The sequence below is a fragment of the Grampus griseus genome (genome assembly GCF_964374135.1).
Source record: "Grampus griseus genome assembly, chromosome: 7".
NCBI lineage: Eukaryota > Metazoa > Chordata > Mammalia > Artiodactyla > Delphinidae > Grampus > Grampus griseus.
The window spans coordinates 88,569,123-88,593,703 of NC_139001.1; the positions used below are offsets into that span (position 1 = coordinate 88,569,123).

General features: G+C 34.3%; 1 protein-coding gene across 1 annotated transcript in view; it reads left to right on the forward strand.

Moving 5' to 3' along the window:
• Window positions 1-24,581, forward strand: part of LRP1B (LDL receptor related protein 1B) — a gene marked incomplete at its 3' end in the record, with an annotated part of 1,802,496 nt that overhangs the window by 1,224,375 nt on the left and 553,540 nt on the right. The window contains exon 32 of the mRNA XM_082657914.1: window positions 8,036-8,185. Within this exon, the coding sequence (XP_082514040.1) occupies window positions 8,036-8,185 (150 nt within the window). The remainder of the gene's footprint in view (window positions 1-8,035; window positions 8,186-24,581) is intronic.

Sequence of the window (24,581 nt, forward strand, 5' to 3'; positions counted from 1 at the left end):
TTTTTGAATTGAAATTTTTATTGAGGTAATCTTAGATTCACGTGCAGTTATAAAAAATAATGCAGAGGGGTTCTGTGTATACTTTATCTAATTTTCCCCAATTGGAATATTATGTAAAACTACAGTAAAATATTACAACTCAGATATTGACCTTAATACAATCCACCAATCTTATTCAGATTATGTATTATTAGTATTCATTTGTGTGTTTGTATATTTAGATCTGTACAATTTTATAACATGTATAGGTTGCTGTATCCAATATCAGAGTCAAAATACTGAATAAACTGAATTGAGTTCTGTGGATAAGTGGATGGGAAAAAAGAAAAGCAAAATAAGATAATGAATAATTCCAATATCACAACAATCCTTCCTGATACCCTTTTATAACCACACCTACCCCCTCCTCCCCCTTTTTCTCCTCCCCACACTATCTTCCATTTCTAAAATTTTGTCATTTTATTTATTTATTTTGCGGTGTACGCGGGCCTCTCACTGTTGTGGCCTCTCCCGTTGCGGAGCACAGGCTCCGGACGCGCAGGCTCAGCGGCCATGGCTCACGGGCCCAGCCGCTCCGCGGCATGCGGGATATTCCCAGACCGGGGCTCGAAACCCGTGTCCCCTGCATCGGCAGGCGGACTCTCAACCCCTGCGCCACCAGGGAAGCCCTAAAATTTTGTCATTTTAAAATGTTATATAAGTGGAATCATACAGTATGTAAGCTTTTGGGTTGACTTTTTCCACTTAGCATTTATCCTTGTAGAGTCATCAAAATTGTTTCATGTGTCAATAGTTTGTTATTGTTGTTTTTTTCTTTCCTTTTTAATGCTGAGTAGTATGCCATGGTATGTACATATCATAGTTTACCTAAACATTCTCCTGTTGAAGGAAATGGGATGATTCCAGTTTCTGACTGAAGCCAAATCCGTCCTCTATACACCGACACTGAATTAAATCTCGGAGACAGTGTTTTGGGTGAAGTAGAAAAGAATAGCTTTATTACTTTGCCAGGCAAAGGGGACCACAGCAGGCTAATGCCCTCAAAACTGTGTGTCTCCACCTTGTGGGGGGTGGGGGGGGGGACTCGTGGTGTGAGGAGTCTTATAGTCCTGGGTCAGGGTTGCTGATTAAGATCAGGGGACGGTAAGCGCAGGGCCCGCATTCCTTCAATTCAGACCTTCTCTAGAATGAAGAATGCTTGTCAAGCAGGTAACGTCTTCCATTTGGGGGCTTTAGTTCTGAGAAGAGCTCAAAGATAATGTTATGTATATCCCTTGAGGGGGAACCAGGACACTGCCCTTAGACTGTACTATTGTCTCTTGACTGCTCCTCCCTTATCTCCACATCCCCTCCCTTCCCTGATTAGCAGCTGTTTGAACCTGCCCTTTGGAACTCAGGGAAGGGGACACAGAAAGGCTTTTGTACCCAGGAGGCCCATAGGGTCCTGCTCCATTTCATGACTACAACAAATAAAGCTGTTATAAACATTCATGTACAAGTTTTTGTGTGAACATCCATTTTCATTTCTCTGGGATAAATTCCCAGGAGTGCAATTAGTGGGACCTATGGTAACAATATGCTTAATTTCATAAGAAACTGCCCAGTTCTTTTCCAGAGTGGCTGTACCATTTTACGTTCCAACCAGCAATGTGTCAGTGATATAGTTTTTTCCTACGTCTTTGCCAGCATTTATTTTTGTCACTAGCTTTATTGTAGTCATTTTTGTAAGTGTGTAGTGATACTCATTGTCATTTTAGTTTGCATTTTCCTGTGACGTTAAACATCTTTTTCATGTACTTACTTGCCATATGTATATCTTCTGTGAGATTTCTGTTCATTCATTTTCCCCATTTTCTAATTCTATTTTTTTTAAACTATTGAGTTTTGAGAGTTCTTTTCAAGATCCTAGTCTTTTGATGGATATGTGGATTGCAAATACTTTGTCTCAGGCTGAAGCATATTTCTGATTGGCTTTCATAGAACAGATGTTTCTAATTTTGATGTATCTGTATAATTGAGAAAATACTGTATTAAAAATTAAGTGCACAATCTGAGTATTTCTCATTAAATTATCTCAAAATTATCATTTGTAGGGATTACCAGAGAAATGGTTGTAAATTTTAAAAATAGGATTTTAGCTTGAAAGGGAAATACAAAAACCTATACTACTAATAAATAGGTAAAATGTATTAAGTACATCTATGTACCAGACACTAGGATATGAGACCCTTTTATAACCTTCTTATTATTACAGCCTCACAATGGTGAAGTGAGTGTGTAGCCACAAAGGCTACCTAGCCTTCTGTCAGATCAACCCAGAGACGCTTAGACAAAGTGATTGGAGGGTGGCCGTTTATATTTGTGTTCACTTTAGAGAGAATCCAGGGACACAAACAGTAATTTGGGCTTCCTCAGGATATTTATTCTTTTTTTTCTTTTAATAGATCTTTATTGGAGTATAATCGCTTCACAATACTGTGTTAGTTTCTGTTGTACAACAAAGTGAATCAGCCATATGCATACATATGTATGCATACATACATAGGGAGCCTCCCTCCCACCCTCCCTATCCCACCTCTCTAGGTCATCTCAAAACACCGAGCTGATCTCCCTGTGCTATGCTGCTGCTTCCCACTAGCTATCTATTTTACATTTGGTAGTGTGTATATGTTGATGCTACTCTCACTTCGCCCCAGCTTCCCCTTCCCTGACACCATAAAGCATAAACAAGACGAAAAGACAACCCTGAGAATGGGAGAAAATATTTGCAAAGGAAACAACGGACAAAGGATGAATCTGCAAAATATACAAACAGCTCATGGAGTTCAATATCAAAAAAACAAGGAATTCAATTAAAAAATTGGCAAAAGACCTAAATAGACATATCACCAGAGAAGACATACAGATGTCCAAGAGGCACATGAAAAGATGTTCAACATCACTAATTATTAAAGAAATGCAAATCAAAACTGCCATGAGGTATCACTTCACACCAGTCAGGATATTTATTCTTTAACTTACAAAATCTAAGTATTCTCAGAGGGGATAAAGCATTTCTTGAGACAGCCTAATTGTGAGTAGGCAATTAATCCTATTCTACTTCTCCATGGAATAACAATGCTCCTTTGAAGCTAAAAGTTCAATGTTTCGGAGAAAGTGCTGCCCCAGGAATAATCATGCCTGTTTTGGTGTACTATGAAAAGATCTCCATTTTGGAATATCCAGAACATTATAATTATTCTACAAGTATAGTAGGGCATACAACTTTACAATATTTTCCCATTTTTTGTGTTTTCAATAGCCAGTTTCTACAACTTTCACAATTCCAGAAGCAGAAGTTGTGTTCCATTGTCTGAAGATAACACTACAAAGAAAATATTTAGAAGATTTCAATGTTATTTAAACGTGTCTAGAGGCCTTGAAGTTAATCATCTACATTTAAATTTCCATAGTATGTTTTTTTCCCTATCTACATCTTTAGTATTCCTCTGTCTCCAGAGATCTCATCATGACCTACTTTCCAGCAAAATTTAAAAGGCCTCATTGAACCTTTTAAAAATTCAAATTTAAAAGATTATAAAAATATGCAGTGTTTAAAAGAAATTTCTTAAATTTTGTATTCCAAAATGACCTGGAGAGATTTCTTAAAAATACTGATGCCTGGGACCAACATAAACCAATTAAATTAGAATTTCTGTGATTGGGATCGGTATTTTTAATAGCTTTCCAGATAGTTATAATGCACTGCTAGGGGTGAAAATTTTGAAATTAAATTTGACAAGTGATGGAAAAAATTAGATAATTACTATCCCTAGAAAGCCTCAATTAAAAAAAATTTTTCTATATATTTGCATTTTTGTTTTAATTCCACATTGCATGGTATATTGATTTTATTTTGAGTGATATAAAAAAGAAAAGAAATGAGACACATAGAAATGAACTTTCCAGTCTTAATTGTAACAACACTTAAAACTTAATGGACTTAATTTTTTTAGTGATATATGGAAAATATAGTTAGATTATATTTTTCAAAAATGTGTAATTGTTTTTTATATCAGTGTATGGAATGTTCCTACTATGAGAGCAGTGATATAATTTTCGCAAGTTACATTGTCTAAATTAAAAAATAAGCTGGTTTAAATCAAAATGTTCAAATAAAATAATATATTAAGTGAAATCTTTGGTTTAAAATAACGAATGTTAGAATCAAAGCAGATGGATTACCTCTGCATTTTTATAATAATAGAAAAGATAGGTAAAAAGGTAGGTTTTTCTTTTCATAAAGGTTTTTCAGTTTAGATGATGACTTTTCTTCCATTGATATACCTATTATATTATTTAATCTCAATTTTCTCTTTTGATTACCAGATCCAGATGATTTTAAAAATAAATATGTCTGGCAGAAATGACTCTATATTACTAATGGCATATTCTTCAGACAGACCTTACAGTCCTTTTGAAGATATTTTCATCTTAGTTACCCATTCTGAGGATCTTCTAGTACAGACATAATTATATTTCTCTGCACAGGTTCCAGGACAGTTTTATGGACATGCTTATATTTGATCTGTTTTCTCATGGCTCTTGACTTAGTATGCTAAAATCATTGAGTAGCTTCAATTACATCAAAACCACTATTAGTTTACTGCTTAATGATTTATCTTTTGAAATTATTCCAATAGATGGATACCAATTCTTCAATGTTATTAAAACCTAAGCATAATAACAAAGTTTAAAAATCTTATGTAAAACATTTATATTAATGAAGTTTAAAAATATGTACTTCTAAACATGCTCATCTATGAATTTAAAATGTACATCATCAGTTTCTTGAATTCATAATAGGATTATTAAAATATTTCAGTTCTCTTGTATACACCTGGAAATAAACACGCTCAAGGGCATTCTGGGGTTAAGCTAATATATCTGACAGGAGAGAAGGTATATGTAGGTGACTAGGTGACATACCACATACATATATAGATTAAAATAGGAACTTTAATTTTTTTTCCTGTAAACCTTAAAACTATTAATCCTAAACTATTTTGTATTAACATTGATATAAAAAATATAAGCCATACCAAGTAGCTCTATTGAATCATTGCCTTTCCTCCCTATTTTCATAATACATGGACATTAGTACAGTAGAAAATTCTGTCATGGGGATAATTCAACTTTACTAGGCAGAACTCCTTGAAGACAACTTATAATTTTCATAGTGGAGTTAATTAAATACCCCATGCCTTCATTCAGTGTTTATAAATTTTCTTCTCTGCTCTAGGCATCATGCTCAGCGCTGAAGGTGAAAAGCTCACAATGACAACAGCTTCTTTCCTCTCAGCACGCACAGTCCAGGGACAAAGATGTTCAGTAGTAAAAACTGGGGAACTCTGCCCCAAACTCTGCAACTTCTCTGCTCTGTATAACTGCTTTACAAAACCTAAGTTCGGGTCTAGAAACTGCAGTTTTAGGTAGATGAGAAAATTCTGATATTGTGGGTTAATCTGGAGTTGAACGTATTCAATATGTACCCTCTCCTTACAAAAAGGAGTTGAAGAAACTTAAACAAACACATTCCCTAAGATGGAACAGATAAGAATATTGATTTTAAAAATCAAGGTGAAGGAAAATAATCGATTATCCTGTTGAAGCCAGAAGTGAAGTTTATGGTATAAATGCAATTCCTTTACAATTGCCAGAGATGGGTCACAAATCTGACTCTTCAGTTTCTTTGCAGTCAAAGCAAAGAGAGAAATATGATCAGTTACAATTTTATATTTTCCACATAAAGCTTTTTCTGGCACCGAGTCCTGAAAGAGATTTCTCCCATGGGTCCTTATATAAAGAGGTCACACTGTGATATATTATTTCAGACACTATATCCTGGCAAGTATAACAGTGGGTTTCCTATGGCTACTTCTTATACCATCTTTCATTTAAACCAAGGGCACAATGCCAAAGTTCAATTCAGCAAGAGATTCCAAGAGGGAGAAAAACTTAGCAAGCTAAAAATGCAGATAACTCTCTGATGGTTCAGCTTGATTGAGAGGTAAAGTTTGGAATACAAAAGGAGTTAGGTAACTTTTCTTAAAGGGAATTTTTCATAAATGTATTCATTAATTTGATACTTGCTGAAAATTTGGCAGTAGAAAGTTTGGGGTTATATTTTGTACCGTAAATCTATAGTAAAGATATGCTTCATTGCTGTTTAAAGATGGAATTATGTGCTTTAGATGGTCAACTAAGTAGAAGGTAAAATAAACCACTTCTGAAAATTAAGCTGTCTAAACCAGAATTTATTAATACCAGAAAAGATAGATGGAGATGGCTTAGGAAGTACCTGTAGAATAAGCAAACTCTCTCTCATAAAAAAATGGAATGATGGGGCTTCCCTAGTGGCGCAGTGGTTGAGAGTCTGCCTGCCGATGCAGGGGACACGGGTTCGTGCCCCTGGTCCGGGAAGATCCCACATGCCGCAGAGCGGCTGTGCCCGTGAGCCATGGCCGCTGAGCCTGTGCGTCCGGAGCCTGTGCTCCACAACGGGAGAGACCACAGCAGTGAGAGGCCCGCGTGCCGCAAAAAAAAAAAAAAAATGATGAATGATTTTCACCATGAAAGTATTATATCATAGAATATGGCTGTGATAGTTTTTATTTGATTTTTTTCATAGTAATTAAAGCCAATTACCCACAGTGGTTATCAAAAAAAAAATCTGAAAATTTTATCCCTGCAATGTCTAATTTTATGCCTTGTGATTTTTCTGGTGAATCTCCCAGACTTTTGTTAAGAAAACATACCAATAAGTCAGTAAATAGCTGGTATATTGTATAGGCTTGTTTTATTATTGCTACTTGCTGAAAACTGGTCCACTCTGTGGATTGGGACTAACTGTAGTTGAGAATATTTTGGATATGGTATCACTTTCTCAATGTACTTGAACTCGTACGATTCTCTCCAATTGTCTTCCTTCTTTCTTTCTTCCTTCTTGTCTTCCTTTCTTCTTTCTTTCCTTTTCTTCATCTTGGTTTTTTTTTTTTTTTTTTTTAATAGGGAAGGGACTTTTTTGTAGTTTGTTCACTACATTTTGTGAGGGAGATCCCAGAAACACTTTATTTATTGTATGCCTGAGGATGTGCCCACGTGTGCTTTTTCGTTAAGTAGTTGTGGGTCACAGAAGACCAACATGGAGCCACAGTGTTACTGTTACAACGTAGATCATAAGCCTACTGAGAATGCCTGTAATTAATTAGATGTATACCCTTGGCAATCAAAATTTACGTGTCCTGATACCTTTGAAAACCATGAACACCCCTATAATGTATGTAATTGTTCATAAACTACAAAAAGCTAACTTACAGTGACACACTGTGCCATGTAGGGACAATGGTCTTAAGCCATTGGCTTGGTTCACTTGCTGTATGGTTTGTTTCTCAATGGCGTCTCCTATATGAGCCCAATTCACTGCCATGCTTCAGTGAAATTACTAATTGTTGAAATTCTCCTACCTTTGGATTTACTTGAAAACTACTGAAAACACCAATTTAAATCTATAACTTTCTAAAGTAACTTTTACTAAAAGTAAAGGAGAAATTATAAATATCATTAATAAGTATCCCAAATGAGTTTTACACATTAAAACTTTCTGAGGCAAAGCAGCGTAATGAAGAGGGCAGACACTCAGTTTAGAAACAGAAACTTTCTTAAAATTTCCGGAATGTCCACTTACTAGCTATGGCCTCAAATAGATTTCTTAACTATTCTAGGTATTATTTTCCTTATCTGTAAAATGGAACAGTCATTCCTCTTAATGTCATAAAATTGTTATGATAACAGAGATAACCACTGTGTCTCTAAAAGTATATTATTTGACGGATAGTTAAAACAGTGTGTGTATATCTCCCTGTTAGCCAGATCTTATTTTTAAAGACAAAAATCTGAGCCTGAAACTGATTTTTTTCCCCCAAACCCCAGTGCTAGGTGAATATTATAATTTAAGTGGCTACCGTTATGTTTAAATTGTATAATTTAATTACAGGACTATCAATAGACTATGTGGAAAACAAACTTTATTGGATCAGTTCGGGAAATGGAACCATAAACAGATGCAACCTGGATGGTGGTAATTTAGAAGTAATAGAGTCAATGAAAGAAGAATTGACAAAAGCTACAGCCCTAACCATCATGGGTAAGTACAATGATACTATAGCTAGGATGCTTGTATTGATTGGGGTTGATTAATTGTGACCTGTTAAAGCTTAGAAAAGACTGCTCCATTAACACCAGAAGCACATTCAAATTGCACATCTCTAAGGGAGTTTTTCTTTTCTTTTTCTTTTTTTAACCTTAGCAAACAAACTTAAAAGATTATCCAGATCAGTGACTTAGTGCTATTAGCAATAATAACTTCACTGTTATTGATTCTTGGGGTATTACTATTCTTGGTATTATTTTACGATCATTTTCTGTGTTCTACTATAGTGTTCTAAAGTGCAAGGACCTTGTGTATTTGTCACAATAAGGTAAAATCTTATCTCTGCTTATAAGGGATAGATTGATCTACACAGACAGTTGAAGAAACAAGGCCACAGTGTCATTGACCAATGACTTAAATTATTCTTCCACAAAAATTCTTTATATGTACACACAAACACACACACACACACACACACACACACACACACAGATTATACCTGACTAGTGGTTATTTTAGAATAGGATTTATTTACAATTGTCTCATAAGTCAATAAGAAAATAAGGTTATTTTGTATTACCCAGCTTTACCAAATTAACAAGAAAATTTTGTTGTATGTGTATTTTTACATTTTTTAAATCACCTGAGTAAAAACAGCAGAGCTTAAATTCTGAAAGTGGTTTGGTAAACTGCAACAATCCCCAGTCAACACCCACACTACGTTTTCAAAAATTGAATTCCAGCATACTTCGTGAAATCAACCCAAACTAGCGAATAATATAGCCAAAGAACCCAGTAAGTTAGAGGAAGCGTGATAAAAATATGTCATAACATTTCAAGAGATGTCATTCACTTTTAGTGAATATATACACACATATATATATCACAAACTTTATATACTGTAAAAATCATTGCCTCATAGAAAAATGTAGGCTTTATAAAAATTTATTTCTGCTAACATGATTGCTACCGACCCTGCTATGAGTAGGAAATGAGTACTAAACTTACAGAACTCAATGCTATGAACAAAATCTCAAAAACTGGAGTAGTCCATTTTAGCAAAAAAATAACGTAAGTTAGTTTTGTTTCCTAATAAAATAGAAGAGACAAAGCATGGATGAAATCATTAAGCATATATTGGATCAGAGCTGTGAATCTTATTTGACATCAGTGCCGTATGGGAACCGATCTTGAGTAAATTAAAATTCTTTTAACAAGTGAATGGTTATGTATCTGTACTTCTCCCTGCCACCATAATTTGATTAACACTGAAAGATAAAAAATAAAAAAATCTATTAATACCTCTACTGTCAATACATTAACTGGACATATCAAAATATATCTGCAGTTTGAAGGCTTAAAGTGTAAAGGGCATCACCAAAGAGAAGCAGGAGAGCAACTTCTACTTTCTGAAGTTCCCTAGCTGGTCTCTGAATTTGTCCTTCTGTTCAGATTCCCCCTTCTTTCAGAACCTCTCTACTCTTTCTCTTTGGGGATGGTATAAAGTGTGATGAGGACCTGCTTCCTGCTGAGGCTGAATAGTATAGTCATATAAAAAAGACAATAAAAGAAGGAGAACCTTACCACTATCCAGGGGATTACTGATGATTACAGCTATAAATGTTTAAGAAGAAATTTGCCTACAGTGATACTGAAATTGCACATCCAGGAACAAAGAAATAATTGTAATATGAGATGACCAGTTATATACCAGCTTCTCAGACTACCTAGGTGATGGATGATAAGTAACTGAAAGTTTGTGTTTCACTAAAATTTAGGAGTGGTTTTCCTAAAATTGAGTTAATAATCTCTTTGGATGCATTTCACAATTTTTTAAACTTAAAATATTATAATTTGTAACTCTCTGGGGGCTCCCAGTTTTACTTGGAATAGTATATACAGAATAAACTGAAAGGAGCTTTGAAATATTAAAATTAGGTAAAGCAATAGGTATTTGGTAATACCTAGATTAAAATAAAGCAATTATTTGATGATTCAACCAAGTCCAAGACCCAAAGACCAAGATTGCTATATCTAAGTTTCACAAACCTTATGATACTTCTTTCAAGAGGTAGAGTTTAACTTCCCTCCCTTTGAGTGCAGGCTGGACTTAGTGACTCACTTCTAATGAATAAAATAAGGCAAATGTGATGGCGTTTGACTTTGGAGATGAGGTCATAAAAGGCATGAGCCTTCCTCCTTGCCCTGTCTCTCTTGGGTCCCTCACTCCGGGCAAAGCCAGGTGACAAGTTATGAGGTCCCACAAGCAGCCCAGTGGAGAAGTCCACACAACAAGGAACTGAGACCTCTAGTCAATAGCCGTATGAGTGAGCCATCTTGAAAGCAGAGCCTCCAGCCCAGTCAAGATTTCAGTTGACTCAGCCAAAGCCAGTGCATTACAGCAACCTCAAGAGAGACTCCAAACCGGCACCACCCACATAGTGGCTCCCAGATTCCTGATCCATAGAAACTATGTGAGACAATGAATGTTCATTGTTTTAAGATACTGAATTTTGGGGTTAATTTGTTATATAGCAATAGATAACTAATTCATGTAATTCCATGTATAGAACTCATTCATTTACGAATAGATTCACAAATTCAAATACTTATTTAATAGAGTGAGGCAAGTTATAAATAGTAAAGTGTGTCAGGTGTGATAAAATCCAATGGCTCAACATGATAGTAAGTAGTAACTGAGTCTAGACTTCAGTATCTAGACTTACTTGAGGGTGGCAGAAAGTATGATAAAACCGGAGAGAGCTAATGGTCCACTTGAGGTAGAACACCTCTCACCTCCACTTATTTTTTACCATAAGGAACATTAACAGGTTGTGCCAGACATTTCATTTTTCATGAGAAGCAAGAAATCTAGATTTGTTGTTGTTGTTGTTGTTTAAATCTCGAAATTTAAAAACGTTACCAAATTATCACATTACGAAAAATACCATGCAGGCCAACATAGTGCACATATAGGCTAACTGTGAAGGCTAACACTCTACAAACCAAGAAAACTAACGAATAACAAAAACACCACCACGACAATCATCTGTGTGCTTGATTCATCCCAGTGGCACCACCTAGTCACCACCTCTGGTTCAGTCATCTTTTATGTTGGTGATGTTGAATTGTAGAGTGAAAAGGATGGAGCTAAGGCAGCTAATGCCCAGTTGTACCATTGGAGGGGACTTGGTAGAAAAAAATAATAATAATCTGGGAGAGCTGGCATAACCTACAGAGGTGAGCAGGACATATGATTTCTCACCAAGCTTTTGTGGTCTTGTTTGACCAGACCTTGTATTCTGCCTGAGGTATATACAAATGAAGAGCATACGAATGTGAGGTCAACTTCTTATTTGAGTTCAACTGTTGACAAGGAAATGTAACTTCTAAATGTAGAGCTTGCACCTTAACAGCAATGGATACTTAATTCCATTCATTCTTTCAACGTATATTCACTAGTGCCTACCATATTGCCAGGCATTGCTATATATGGTGGTGAGAATCCTAACTTCATCAAATTTGCAGAAAAGCAAGGAAGACAGACACTAAGGAGGATGGAAAATGCACAGAATTATAGGTAACTGTTAAGGAACAAAAAAAGAGAAAAAAAGGACAAAGCAGGGAAAAGAGATAAAAAAGTATATAAAAAGATATAAAAAGGTAAAAAAGTATATAAAATTTTAGGTTTTAGGTTGAATGGCCCAGAAGAGTGAAAGAATGTGAACCAACAAAAACTGTTTTAGTTGTTCATTTGGTTTTCAGTTGTGTTATTAAATGCTTTGTTTTAAAAAATATTTTTAAAGTAATTTAATTATATCAAAATAAACCTTCACAGGTGATTCTGATAATTTACCAGGTTAGACATCTTTTAAGTTGACCATGGTTCAAATACAGTGTTGTCTGTGATTCACCTTTTCTCCAGTGAGTCACTTGGTCAGAAGTGATTTACACATCGTGTACAATGGCTGTTTGATGAGGACTCTTAACACCGTTTACTCTGGACTGAATGTTTGCGTTTCCCCAGATTCATATGTTGGAGCCCTAATGTGATGGTATTAGGAGGCGGGGCCTTTGGGAGGTAATTAGGTCATGACATTCAAGCTTCCATAATGGGATTAGTGTCCTTCTAAGAAGAGACCAGAGAGCTTGCCTCTCTGGGTTGTGAGATTACAGCAAGTAAGTGCTGACATCCTGATCTTGGACTCCAGTCTCCAGAACTGTGAGAAATAAATTCCTGTTGTTTAAGTCACTTAGTCTATGGTATTTCTGTTAGAGCAACCCAAACTAACTAAAATACCATTCCAGTTAGCTGATATAAGCTGACTAGCCTATAAACTTTGAACATCAAATTCTTCCCCATTTTAAAGAATGACCTTGTCAATTTTCTTTTCTCAAATGTCAGAGCTAACAAATAAAATAGTTGCTGCTTTCAAACACAATAGCTGGTAGCTCTAAAATTATATCTACTATTTATTTTTCTTAGATAATTTTTCTCAGTATTTAGCAGTTCTTTTTAAATCATTTTCTTTTATAAATATATTTCAGTTTCATGATATAATAAGGTTACTCTAAAACATTTTCTTACATGATGTCCAAGAGGTTTGTGTTATAAAATAGTGTATAGTCAACTATGTTATAGTTAACTATTGATTACCTAGTTTTCAGATACAGAACTTTTTTGTTTGTTTCTATTCACCTTTTCCTCATAACATTTGGCATTTTCCTCGTCATTAATGTCTGCAGGAGACAGTGAGGTAATCGCAAATTAAGAAAGTTGCTCTTCACTGCCTTTAAGAGGAGAAGGAGGTTAAAACTATTGACTAAAATTAGTGTTTGTGGGTTATTTATGGATTATATTTAACATACTGTTCCTTTTCACTGTCAGCATATGCAGTTTGAGAGCAGACTGCATATATTGTATCCACATTGAAGAGAAAGTTAGAAAAATGAAAGAAAATACACAAATAAAGCAAATGTACTGGCAGAAATAGGCTGAATAATTTTTAGAGAAAATTAAGATGGAATTTGGGAAATAGGATGGTAACTTAGCTATATTTTGTACTTTTAGGGTGAGGAAAGGAAGACCTGGGGCAAACGGACCACAGATTTAAAATAAAAACGAGGATATAGATTATTCAATTATAGAATATAAATTATTCAAGCAAACTTGAAGAAATATGCATATCTGTATGGCAATTGTGGATTTAGTGGTCAGCATCTTATTCAATCATAGGTGACCTTCATACAACTTCATTTTGTCAAGTTTTGTCAAGTTTGTCAAGTTTTACTAGGGCAAGAGTCTGAGTCCTGGGCACTACAAGGGGTATGGGTTTGAATTTAAACCTCCACCCCACACTCACACCTCATGAGCTTTTTTTTCATTAGCTCATATATTACTCCATTGTATATACAGTATTCCCATTGAGATTCAAGTATACATCTACTCTTCTTGTTTCATTTTGTGGTAAATATGATCTTTGGAAATTGTTCTTACCATAGTACTTGTAAATGGGAATTCTGAAGTTAACATGGCAGGTTCTTCTTGAATGTCAAGGGGTATATATATTAGTAGCTTTCTTTATGTGATTAAATCATAGACTTTTATAATTAAATGTAACCTTAGAGATCTTTAAAGTTATTTTGTCAGTTGAGGAAGTATACTTCAGATTCCTGTTCCTACTATTCACTAACCAGCTGTGGCTATGGGACAACTACTGAACTCTATGCCTTAATTTTCTACTCTGCAAAAACATGAGCTTTGACCTTATGAGCTACAAAGTTTTAAAAACGTGTATGATTTTGTCACTAATGGGTTGATCCAGAGTGCAGGAAATTGTTTAAAATAAACTATTATCTAAGTTGAAGTAATACAGGAGAAGCAATAAAGACTGGCTAAAAGTAAAATTTATGTGTGAAGTTATGTTAATCAGAGTTCATACTAATCTGTTTTAGAAGTTGGGCAAAGTTGTTGTTTTGACTTTTAGTTGAGAATTTGGTGGATGTTTACAACATAGGATTGCTTAAATTAATTGTTTTAGAATGGGTTTGTACTTTTTATAAATATCTAAGTAACTACAACACTCATCTGATCTTAGAATCACTTGCAAAAATTGGCAAACTTCTCTTTAAAATAAAAGGAGCTTTGAATCACAGGTAAAGGCAAAAACAAACAAAACCCTACACATTTTCTATGAATACCTAAGCCCTCTCAGTTGACTTTTTCTGTGTTATCAGTCACAGTTTAAATATATTATACTATTGATCTGTTTCAAGTAGCAATTTGCCAGAATAGGCTTAAAATGTAAATATTAGAAGGATATTGAACTTTGGCTACAGTTAGGATCGATCAAGGAGGAGAAAAAGGCATATTCTATGAGCATTTTCAGTCTCTTATCAGAAACAAACTCAGCCCTGTAATGAGTAAAAAGTTGTCTTCTCTTGATTTGGTTATGAACACTTATTTTAAGTCAGTGTTAACAAAATAATCATTGCCCTTTAGGGAGCCCTTGAAAGGCTTTACCAAATGTACCCCTTAAGGACATTTGTTCATACTTTTCATAGGTTCACTTCACAAAATTGAAGTCATCATGATAGATGCTGTGAACATTCTCAGCACATGGATAGTTTGCCATGGAAAACCAAGGCTGTCAGATTAAAATGCTTCCAGAACTGTCTGAATATCAGAGAAGGTCATTTTTATTTGCTTGAGAATGAATACAGTGTTAATATTGTTGGGGATTAAATGTTTTGAGTGTTCCCACTGGAGTTTCTACAGCAAAGCACAATCATCTGATCCCTTTGCTGACCGAAAAAAAAACTCTAAGCTTAATGGCAAAAAAATTAGTCTTTACCTACAGTAACACTTAAGCTCGCTCCACTAATTTCTGAATGATATACTTTATCATTTGTATCTGTATTCTTTCAGCAAATTATTTGGTGTAATGACATTTAGAATTTATTAAAACGTATCTAGCACTTAATTTACATACTTGTATATTTCCTCAAATAATATACTTTATAAATAATAATAGAAATATGAAAAGTGTGTATACAATAAACAACCCAGTAAAACTGGCATGCAGAAATCATCAAAAACCTTTTTTTCCTACTTTACTTCCTAAGATAAATTACTATGGCAAGTTGTCATGACATCTATGAAACATTATAAATGATAGCAAGTGACAGGCTGTAAGTCTGGTGCATTTAGTCTTGCTAAGATCCTTAGACTGAGCACTTGTGGATTCACACTGAAATCTGGCCTGAAAGGATTCTATATGTTATATTCTTATTAAAAGGTGACGAGTCTGATAACTTGAAAGTTCTTGACTTCAATAGCCCACCTTAAGAAGTTATTTCCTCTGTTTTGTACAAGGCAGGTCCACTTTACATGTTGTCACGTGCAGGTTTTTTGTTTTGTTTTGTTTTTAATCATAGCTTAATGAATATTTTTCTCCCTCTGAATGTGCAAAGAAGCTGAAACTTAGTTGCAAAGGAGTTCTTACTTCTTATGAGACTCTTCCCTCCCTTCCTTCCTTTTCTTTCTTTTAATCTTCCCTCCCTTTGGCTGTTCCTTGGATTGCATGTTTTCTTTTTATATCTGATAGCTTTGCCCCTTTATTTGTTTTGGTGTTTATTTGTTTTCCTTTCACAGTCTAGTTAGATACTAACATTTTATTTGGGCTACTAAAACAACTTCTTCCCACTTTTCGTATCTCCGATCCCCAAACTATTAAGACCTGCAAGGTTCAGACCTCCTGTGGCACCCGCCTACCCCCTCCTTAGCCATAATATTTCAGAGGCTGGAATAAGCACTCACAACTTACTCTGAAATGCTCATTTTTTTCTCTCCTTTTCATTCACCAGAAGTTGTTTGTCACAATATTATCAGTTTTACCTTATAGATAAATGAAACTTAAGGTCAATAAGTTTTGTTAAAACCCAAAGCATTATTTGTCCCACCTTATAGATAAAGAAATAGGGTCAGTAAGATTTGTGAAAACCCTGTCCTCTGAGACTCAAGCTCAGAGATCCTGATTCAAGTTATGTGTGGTTTCCATTACCAGCAAGAGCCTTCCCTATCATAACTAGACTTTTCATTTGATCCTCTTCTACCCCTGAGCTGCAATACATCCAGGCAAGCTGTTCCCCTGTATCTGATCATGTCCTACTTATTTCCATTTGTCTTGCTATTCCTTGTTCTTTGACTGCCTTCCATATTTATCAGCCACCCTAATGGGTGAAGTATCACCTTTCAAGGCCTACTTCAACTATACCTCAGTGATTTGAAACGTTTCCCTTCTCTGAACCCCTTTGTATTTTTCTAATGTAGTGGGATATTCTTTGTCTTTTCTAATGAGTGAAAATGTCTCACTTTTCCATAACTTGGGACTGCATTTTATTCATATATGCATCATTCATGATACACAGCAAGATGCTTTGCACTGAGTACATTTTATTATGTAACAGTAGAATGTATGAATAAATAAAACAATGACCATCTACACACCAAACCCCTACCACAGCAATCAAAATATATTTTCAGTCAAAGCAGGCAAATGCTTATGTAGAATGATCACAACCATAAATATACTGTACAATTTAAATATCTATAGAAATAAATATTAAAGGAAAATACTCTGAAATATAAGGATTTGAATTGTATAGGGAAGAAAATGAACATGATTAAGTGTATACAACAATCATTTCCAACATGTATTCTACATACATGTGTATGTAGAAATGCAAGAAAAGAAGAGCCGTATTGAATAATGTTTGTTCTCAAAGGAACTAAACAGCTTCATGGAAGAAGATTAAGAAGAAGAAGGAAAAAAAATAAAAGAATACCCTAAAACACACACAAGTGAAAGAGTTCCAAAACAAAACAAAAACTTTGATGTTTGGAATGTTTTAGTCTCTTAAAGGTAGTCTATCACAGTTGGGCCTAACAGCATTATTCTCTTTAATGATAATAATTGATAGTCTAAATAAATAAAGCATTCTAGTATTTAATTTACAAATCTTAACTCATGTAATTCTCACAGTCCCCTGAGAGAGGTACTATTAACACTGCTTACTCCAGAGCTCCCAGCCAAGGTTCAGCCAGCCTAAATTAATTGCTCAGAGTTACCTGGTTAATAAATAGTGTAGCAAGCTTTCAAGTCCATTATTCTTAGTTTTTAAAGCTTGAGTTTCTTCCAGGAATGTGTCTTGTAGCTATAGTTAACACTGAGATATATGTGCACTGAGATGTATACAAGAATATATGTGTTACTTGTAATTAGAAAAGGCTGGGGAAAAAACCTACATGTGTATTATAAAGGACTAGCCAAATGAATCATGAAATGTTCATGTAGAGTGAAATATTATGCAGCTATTAAAAATTAGGTAAATCTATATATTGACTTGAACCATTCTCTAGAATATATTTTTAATTGAAAATAGGTTCAAAAAGCGTATATAGAATGTTCCAATTTTTATCATATGTATGCATTTCTTTAAAAAAATATATTTTTTAATAATGTTCTTTTATCCATTATGCTGCACTGTTTATCTCAATAACTATTGTTTAGAGAGTGTCTACTCTCCAAACTTACACGTTAGTACTAATAGATACAGTTACCATGCAAAGGAGATACTGAAACTGCAGTGTTGCCTCTGAAAATATTGTGGGTGGTTCAAGGTCTAAGCTGGGTCTCTAACATAATTCTGTCTACCTCCAGAGTTAGATTTCTTCTCACTATGCCAGTGATTCTCAAACCCAGGGTGATTTTGTCTACCAGGGAATATTTGTCAATGTCTGAAAACATCACAGCTGCTGGGAAGAAAGGGTTGCTAGTAGCATTCTAGTGGGTAAAAAACAGGAATACTGGTAAACATCCTACAAGGCACAGTAGGGTCTCCCATAACAAAGAACTGTTTGGTCCAAAATGTCAGTAGTGCCAAGCTTGAGAAACCCGCTCATACCAAAAAGATTCCTTCTTTTTTTTTTTTTTTTTTTTTTGCGGTACATGGGCCTTTCACTGTTGTAGCCTCTCCCGCTGCGGAGCACAGGCTCCCGACGCGCAGGCTCAGTGGCCATGGCTCACGGGCCCAGCCGCTTTGCGGCATGTGGGATCCTCCCGGACCGGGGCACGAACCCGTGTCCCCTGCATCGGCAGGTGGACTCTCAACCACTGTGCCACCAGGGAAGCCCCCAAAAGATTCCTTCTTATCCTCAGAGACCAATCACCTGTATGAAGGCTGATATTGTGACTGTTGGCCTACCATCACAAAATTTGGTTAAAATAGAAAGCCTTAAAAATACATAAATAAAAACAAATACCTGGTGTTTATAAAAGCTGCTGGTATCAAATTGTCTTGGAAAGATAGGGTGGCAGAGAAGAGAGTGGTGATACACTTCTTTTATGTTTGTTTTCTTTCTTTTAAATGTAACTTAATGAAAAAGAGTCAGGATTTGCTTCTCTTATGTTTCTATTTATACTTATATATTGTATCATAATAGACAGAGCATACTCATCTGTCACAGTTTTGATTCATTCACCCATTCAACAATTTATCAAATGACTATTTTGAGCCAGACACTATTTAGGTGCTAGGTAAATAGCAGGGCATAAAGCAGATAACAATTCCATTACTATAAGGGGCCGGTATTCCCAGTGTAGGAAAAGAGTGTACCGTTGACCCTTGAACAACACGGATTTGAACTACGTGGATCCACTTATACGGGGATTTTTTTCAATAATAAATACTACGGTACCACACAATCTGCAGTTGGTTGAACCCTTGGTTGCAGAATTGCAGGTAAGGAGGAACCACATAGTCGGAGGGCTGACTATAAGTTATACCCAGATTTTCAACTTCCATGAGGGCCTGTGCCCCTAACCCCCAAGTTTTTCAAGGGTCAGCTGTAAAAGCAAATAAACGAGTGAAATAAAATTTGTCATGTGGTGAAAGACACTAATGGAGAAAATTCAACCAGGGCATAAGAATAGGGAGTGCTGACTTGGGTTAGGAGAGAGGAACCAGAAAAATTATAATTTTAAGTAGTGAGGTCATGGCAGTTTTCACTGGGAAATGGTAAGTGAGCAAGAATCTGCAGGAAATGAAGGAGTGAGTTATTCAGGTATCTGGGGGGAAGAACATTTAAGGAAGAGAGAGAAAACAAGAAATGCAAATTTACTAATGGACCATATTTTCAAATACTTTTTGCTTTTAGAAGAGTTTTTTTGTTTTTGTTTTGTTTGCTTTTTTTTGTTTTTTTAATGCTCTAGGCATACAACTTACTTTCCTCCTCCATGGAGCTTTTGCTATGTTTAAAAAAATACCTGATGTGTACATGTAATTTTACTGCTGTCATTGAACTAATCTACTAAAATAGTATATACAGTTAATTTACACATATAATATGAGCTAAAAGTAGTCATCTACAATAACTTTACTTCTCTAAAGGAAAGCTTTCAGTTTTCGTGTGTATGAAATTCTTAATGATGTTGAAATTAGTTCTGCCCCATGTGTTTGTCTTTATTTCCAATTGATTTTATACAAAGTTTCTATTAATGATTTTGTATTTTAATAAGAAATTTCTAGTAAATATGATTATTCAAGCTGTTATGGTATATGTTTATAGAAATAATAAACCATAAATCAGTCATATGAAGAAATTAATTATAGTTTTTTAGAACAAACTTAACTTGGTAGAACTTCTAGTTTGTTGCTTTAATTTCAAATGTTCTAAAATTAAAAGCTTGAATGATTTATATGTTTATGAAATTGTATTATGCCAGTTAAAATTATCTAGATTTAGGAAAATTATTAACATATTCTTTAAAAAAAGATTGACTTTTTTTGAGAGAATGATCTCTAGACACCAGAGTATGCATTTGTAAAATATTACTCAGTAGAAAGCATTCATGAAACATGGTCTATAATGCTTGAGAATGATTCTTTTAATGGAGTCTTTAAAACATATCAGAAAAAATAATGACAGTTTCTATCATGAGGATTGAAAAAAATGTGAATTTTCTTAGATATATGAATGATCACCAGTGCAATTATATTAGGTATTTATATAATTATTATTGTCATGTTTATACCTGAATTACGTAAGCAAGTTCTACTTAAGAAAATACAAGTGATGAAAAGCTGGACAAATAACATATCATTTAAAAAGATTCAAACGATACCTTATTTACTTAAAAATCGTGTTTACAACCGCTTTTCAGCAAAAGATTCAGTGATTTAATTGTTACATGTATATTGCATTTCCCTCTGTAATTTGATATATACAAACCAGTTTATTTTAAATGCACTATAATTATGCTGTATATCTTAAGTGATTCTGCTTCCAAATCATACTTTTTAAAGCGGGGTAATTTACTTTTAGTGTACACTGCGCAATGTCACTTAGTTCAAAGGACTTCAAATACAACCACCTAAATTTTCTAAGCCATCAGTCTTCTAATTGCTATAATACTATTCATTAAAGTAACAGTAATATATGAAATATATCCAGGCAATTTTCCCAGTACTAAGTATAGGACATAGTTGTCTTCTCTAAGTACTCAAGCCACCATTAATGAAAACTAATAGCCCATCAAACTTTACATTAAAGTAAAGTGAGAAATCTCCAAAGGACTATATATGATTCTATTCCAGCAATTTTTGTCACCTTAAATTGCTGTGTTCCAATATGTTACACTTTTAATGCTAATTACCTTACAGAATGGATAAATACTACAATTGCAAAGTACATCAAGTACTGTTTTTTTAACCAGATTATAATTAGTGATCAGAGAATGGTCTCATTAACATAAATGGAATAATTAAATCATCTCAGCTTTACCATACTCAAAAGCATTAAATAGTGATCGTTTCCCTTTTGTAAACTACTAAAGGTTAACTTTCCTGGAGTCACTTTCAGGAAAAAAATTACATTATTCATGTTTATGGCATTAAAACAAGAATAAATTTGAAAATGTATAATTTTTTGAGTAGAGGTATAATTATTTTATATTGCTCCATGTCTCCCCTTTCATTTAAAAAGAAATAGTAAATGTTCACATTGGGAAAAGATGTAGTATGCTTTAGATTTATGATAGAATTTTGAGTTAATATAATTCAACAACATTTTAATTAGAGCTAGAAAATTAATCAAGAGAGTCAAAGAGGTCATTCCAGAAGTCTGCCCATATACTGTAGGCATTATCTCATGTTGGAATATAACAAATAGCTTGGAATCATATGATGATCTGGTGAGCATTATTCATTTCAACTGAGTTAAACAATCAGACCTGAGTCCTTTTACTTCAGTAGTCCTGCTTATTCTTGAGAGATACATTCCAAGACCCCTAGTAGATGTCTGAAACTGAGGATGATACCAAATTCTATAGACTGTTTTTTTTCCTATACATACATACCTATGATAAAGTTTAATTTATAAATTAGGTATAGAAGTAGATTAACAATAATAACTTATCATAAAATAGAACAATTATAAAAATATGTTGTAAAGTTATGTGAATGTGGTCTCTGTCTCTTCTCTCTCAAAATATTGTTCTGTAATCACCTTTCTTCTGGTGATGATGTAAGATGATAAAATGACTATGTGATGAGGTGAGGTGGGGTGAATGACACAGATAGTGTGAGATAGCATTAGGCTACTACTACTTCTGACTATCCAGCACAAGGAGAATCGTTCATTAGCTTTGGGTGATCCTGGATCACTGAGTGATGACTACATAGATGGTTGGATGTCAGGAACAGACTATGTTGATGGTTGGGGACCCCAGCCTGGACAGAGCAGGACTGCACAAGATTTTGGCATGCTGCTCAGACCAGTGTGCAATTTAAAACTTATGAATTGTTTATTTCTTGAATTTTCCATTTAATATTTTCAGATCTTGGTTGACCTTGGATAACTGAAACCATGGAAATTGAAACCTCAGATGAGAGGGAATTACTGGATTTGGCAGTTTTGTTTAACCCAAATTAGACTTGAATAGATGGCATCTGATCACAGAGGATTTGGGGGGGGGGTCATATATACCTAGATTTAGGTAAATTTTAAATAATAATAATTTGTACTTGAGCATCAAATTTCTGTTTTTTCTCTTTTCATAATCACTATCAGCACAAAGTTGAAATAAATGTCTGCATCAATTTAATTCTAATTAGTAAGGTTCCATATTTAAACTATAATCGTTGAAGACAGGAACATGGCAAATGGGAGCACCAAAGATCATTTATTTGTGACAGTATTTATTTTTTAACCTTTTCCCAGTAATATGTTTATATTTACACTCACATATATATTTCTAGTCTGTAAATTTTACAATATTAATTATTTGGCAGTTTCAAGGGTTGGGTAGTAACTACAATGACATTCATATTTTAATAATAAGAACAGAGTAATAAATTATCTAGGATAGACTAGCCATTTGAAGCAATTTTTAAAATATTGGAACCTTCTAATATACAGTGTGCTCAAACCAGAATAAAATACTAATTCATTGATTCTTATATGATATTAAAAGAAAACATTGTTCAAGAAGCACACTGTAAAAACGATTTTAATTAATTGAAATCAAAATTTAATATTAATGCTAATCAATAAGTGATTTTAGAAATGGACAGAATAGAATTATTTAAAGATATCAGTAATTTTTGTTGTCGAACTCTGGTTTAAAACTTTATCTAGAAAATTTTAAATTTATGACATTAAAAAAATTATATATAAACTTCCTTTCAATTTTAGTTTGTCATAAACATTGATTTCTAGGTCAATAAACATTTCTACAATATCATTTTAATGTTTATACACTTTATACAATGTTTATATACTATATAGTTATATATTTAAATAATTACCTATATATAAATATTTAATTTTTAGGTTTTTCTTGGAAATTATAAATATTGTGATGACTATCCATATAACTAATTATTTGCAGAATTTAGGGTACAGTGTTAGATGTCACATTTCTGAGTCAAATGGTTTACACGTTTTTAAGGCTCTACCAGTAATCATCACTTGCACTCATAGGCATTCTGTCAGTTGATGAAAGCAGTACTATTTTTCCCAGCCCCTGCTCCCACATTTGCAATATCTGGTTAGACACCTAGTTTTCTTTATTTCATTCAGAGCTCATGGTTCTCAAACCCTTCTACATCATGATTTTCATCTTCCAAGCCCATTTCCTATTTTTCAAAGTCTTCACAAAACTGAAAACTGAGACCTGAACGTAATAATAAGGATATATTTAGGACAAGGTCTACTGACATTAATACTTCCTGGGCACTGTTTACAGAATTTGTTTACCAGGAACAGAGACTTTCATTCTGGCTATCTCAAGTAGGGAGAAAATGTCTATTATAAAAATACATGTGACTCCAAAATGAAACAGAAATTTTAACAAAATCCTATATTAGAAGCCATAGAATGCCTGTCATACAGACAGACCGGGAAGGTCAATCTGATAGAAGGTAATTCTAGGGACTTCAGCACAGAAGTTAATGGATAGTTGCTTCTAACTGACTCATGGTCAACTATGGCCCCTTCAACCCCATCTCAAAATGAGTAGAAGTTATAAGGGGGGAAAAAAAAGTATATATATGTGTGTGTATATATCTATGTGTATGTGTGTGTGTATATATATATACATATATGTATATATATATATATATATATATATGAAGAGAGAGAGAGATGTAGACATAGAGCTTGGATAAATAAAGTAAGTGCATGAGAGATCCCAGAGATTGCTATTCTGTCAGAACAAAATAGCACCGTATTTTTTAAAATTTCACATTAATGTGATTCCAAGTCCCAACCTGCTCAGAATATCAGGAGGTTCAATCTTTTAGTAAGATTACCTACCTTAAAATTTGCCCAACATCATTAGACTTGCTTGTTTTGATTTTATTTATTTAAAAATTTTGAACATATGAGTTTAATTACCTGCTAGACCATCCAGATGGAAATATGTGATAAAAGGATGGAAGCAAGGGTCATAAACTTAGAAGAGATGCAGGTATTTTTAGACCAGTTTAGGATTAGACATTCACTGACTGGATTATTTTTAACATTTGTAATAGAACTTTTTTTTCCAAAATAAAATAGTAGTGTATTAAAAGTTACATCCAGAGTCCCTCCCATCAGGAAACTTGCACAAGCCTCTTAGATAGCCTCATCCACCAGAGGGCAGACAGCAGAAGCAAGAAGAACTACAATCCTGCAGCCTGTGGAACAAAAACCACATTCACAGAAAGATAGACAAGATGAAAAGGCAGAGGGCTATGTACCAGTTGAAGGAACAAGATAAAACGCCAGAGAAACAACTAAATGAAGTGGAGATAGGCAACCTTCCAGAAAAAGAATTCAGAATAATGA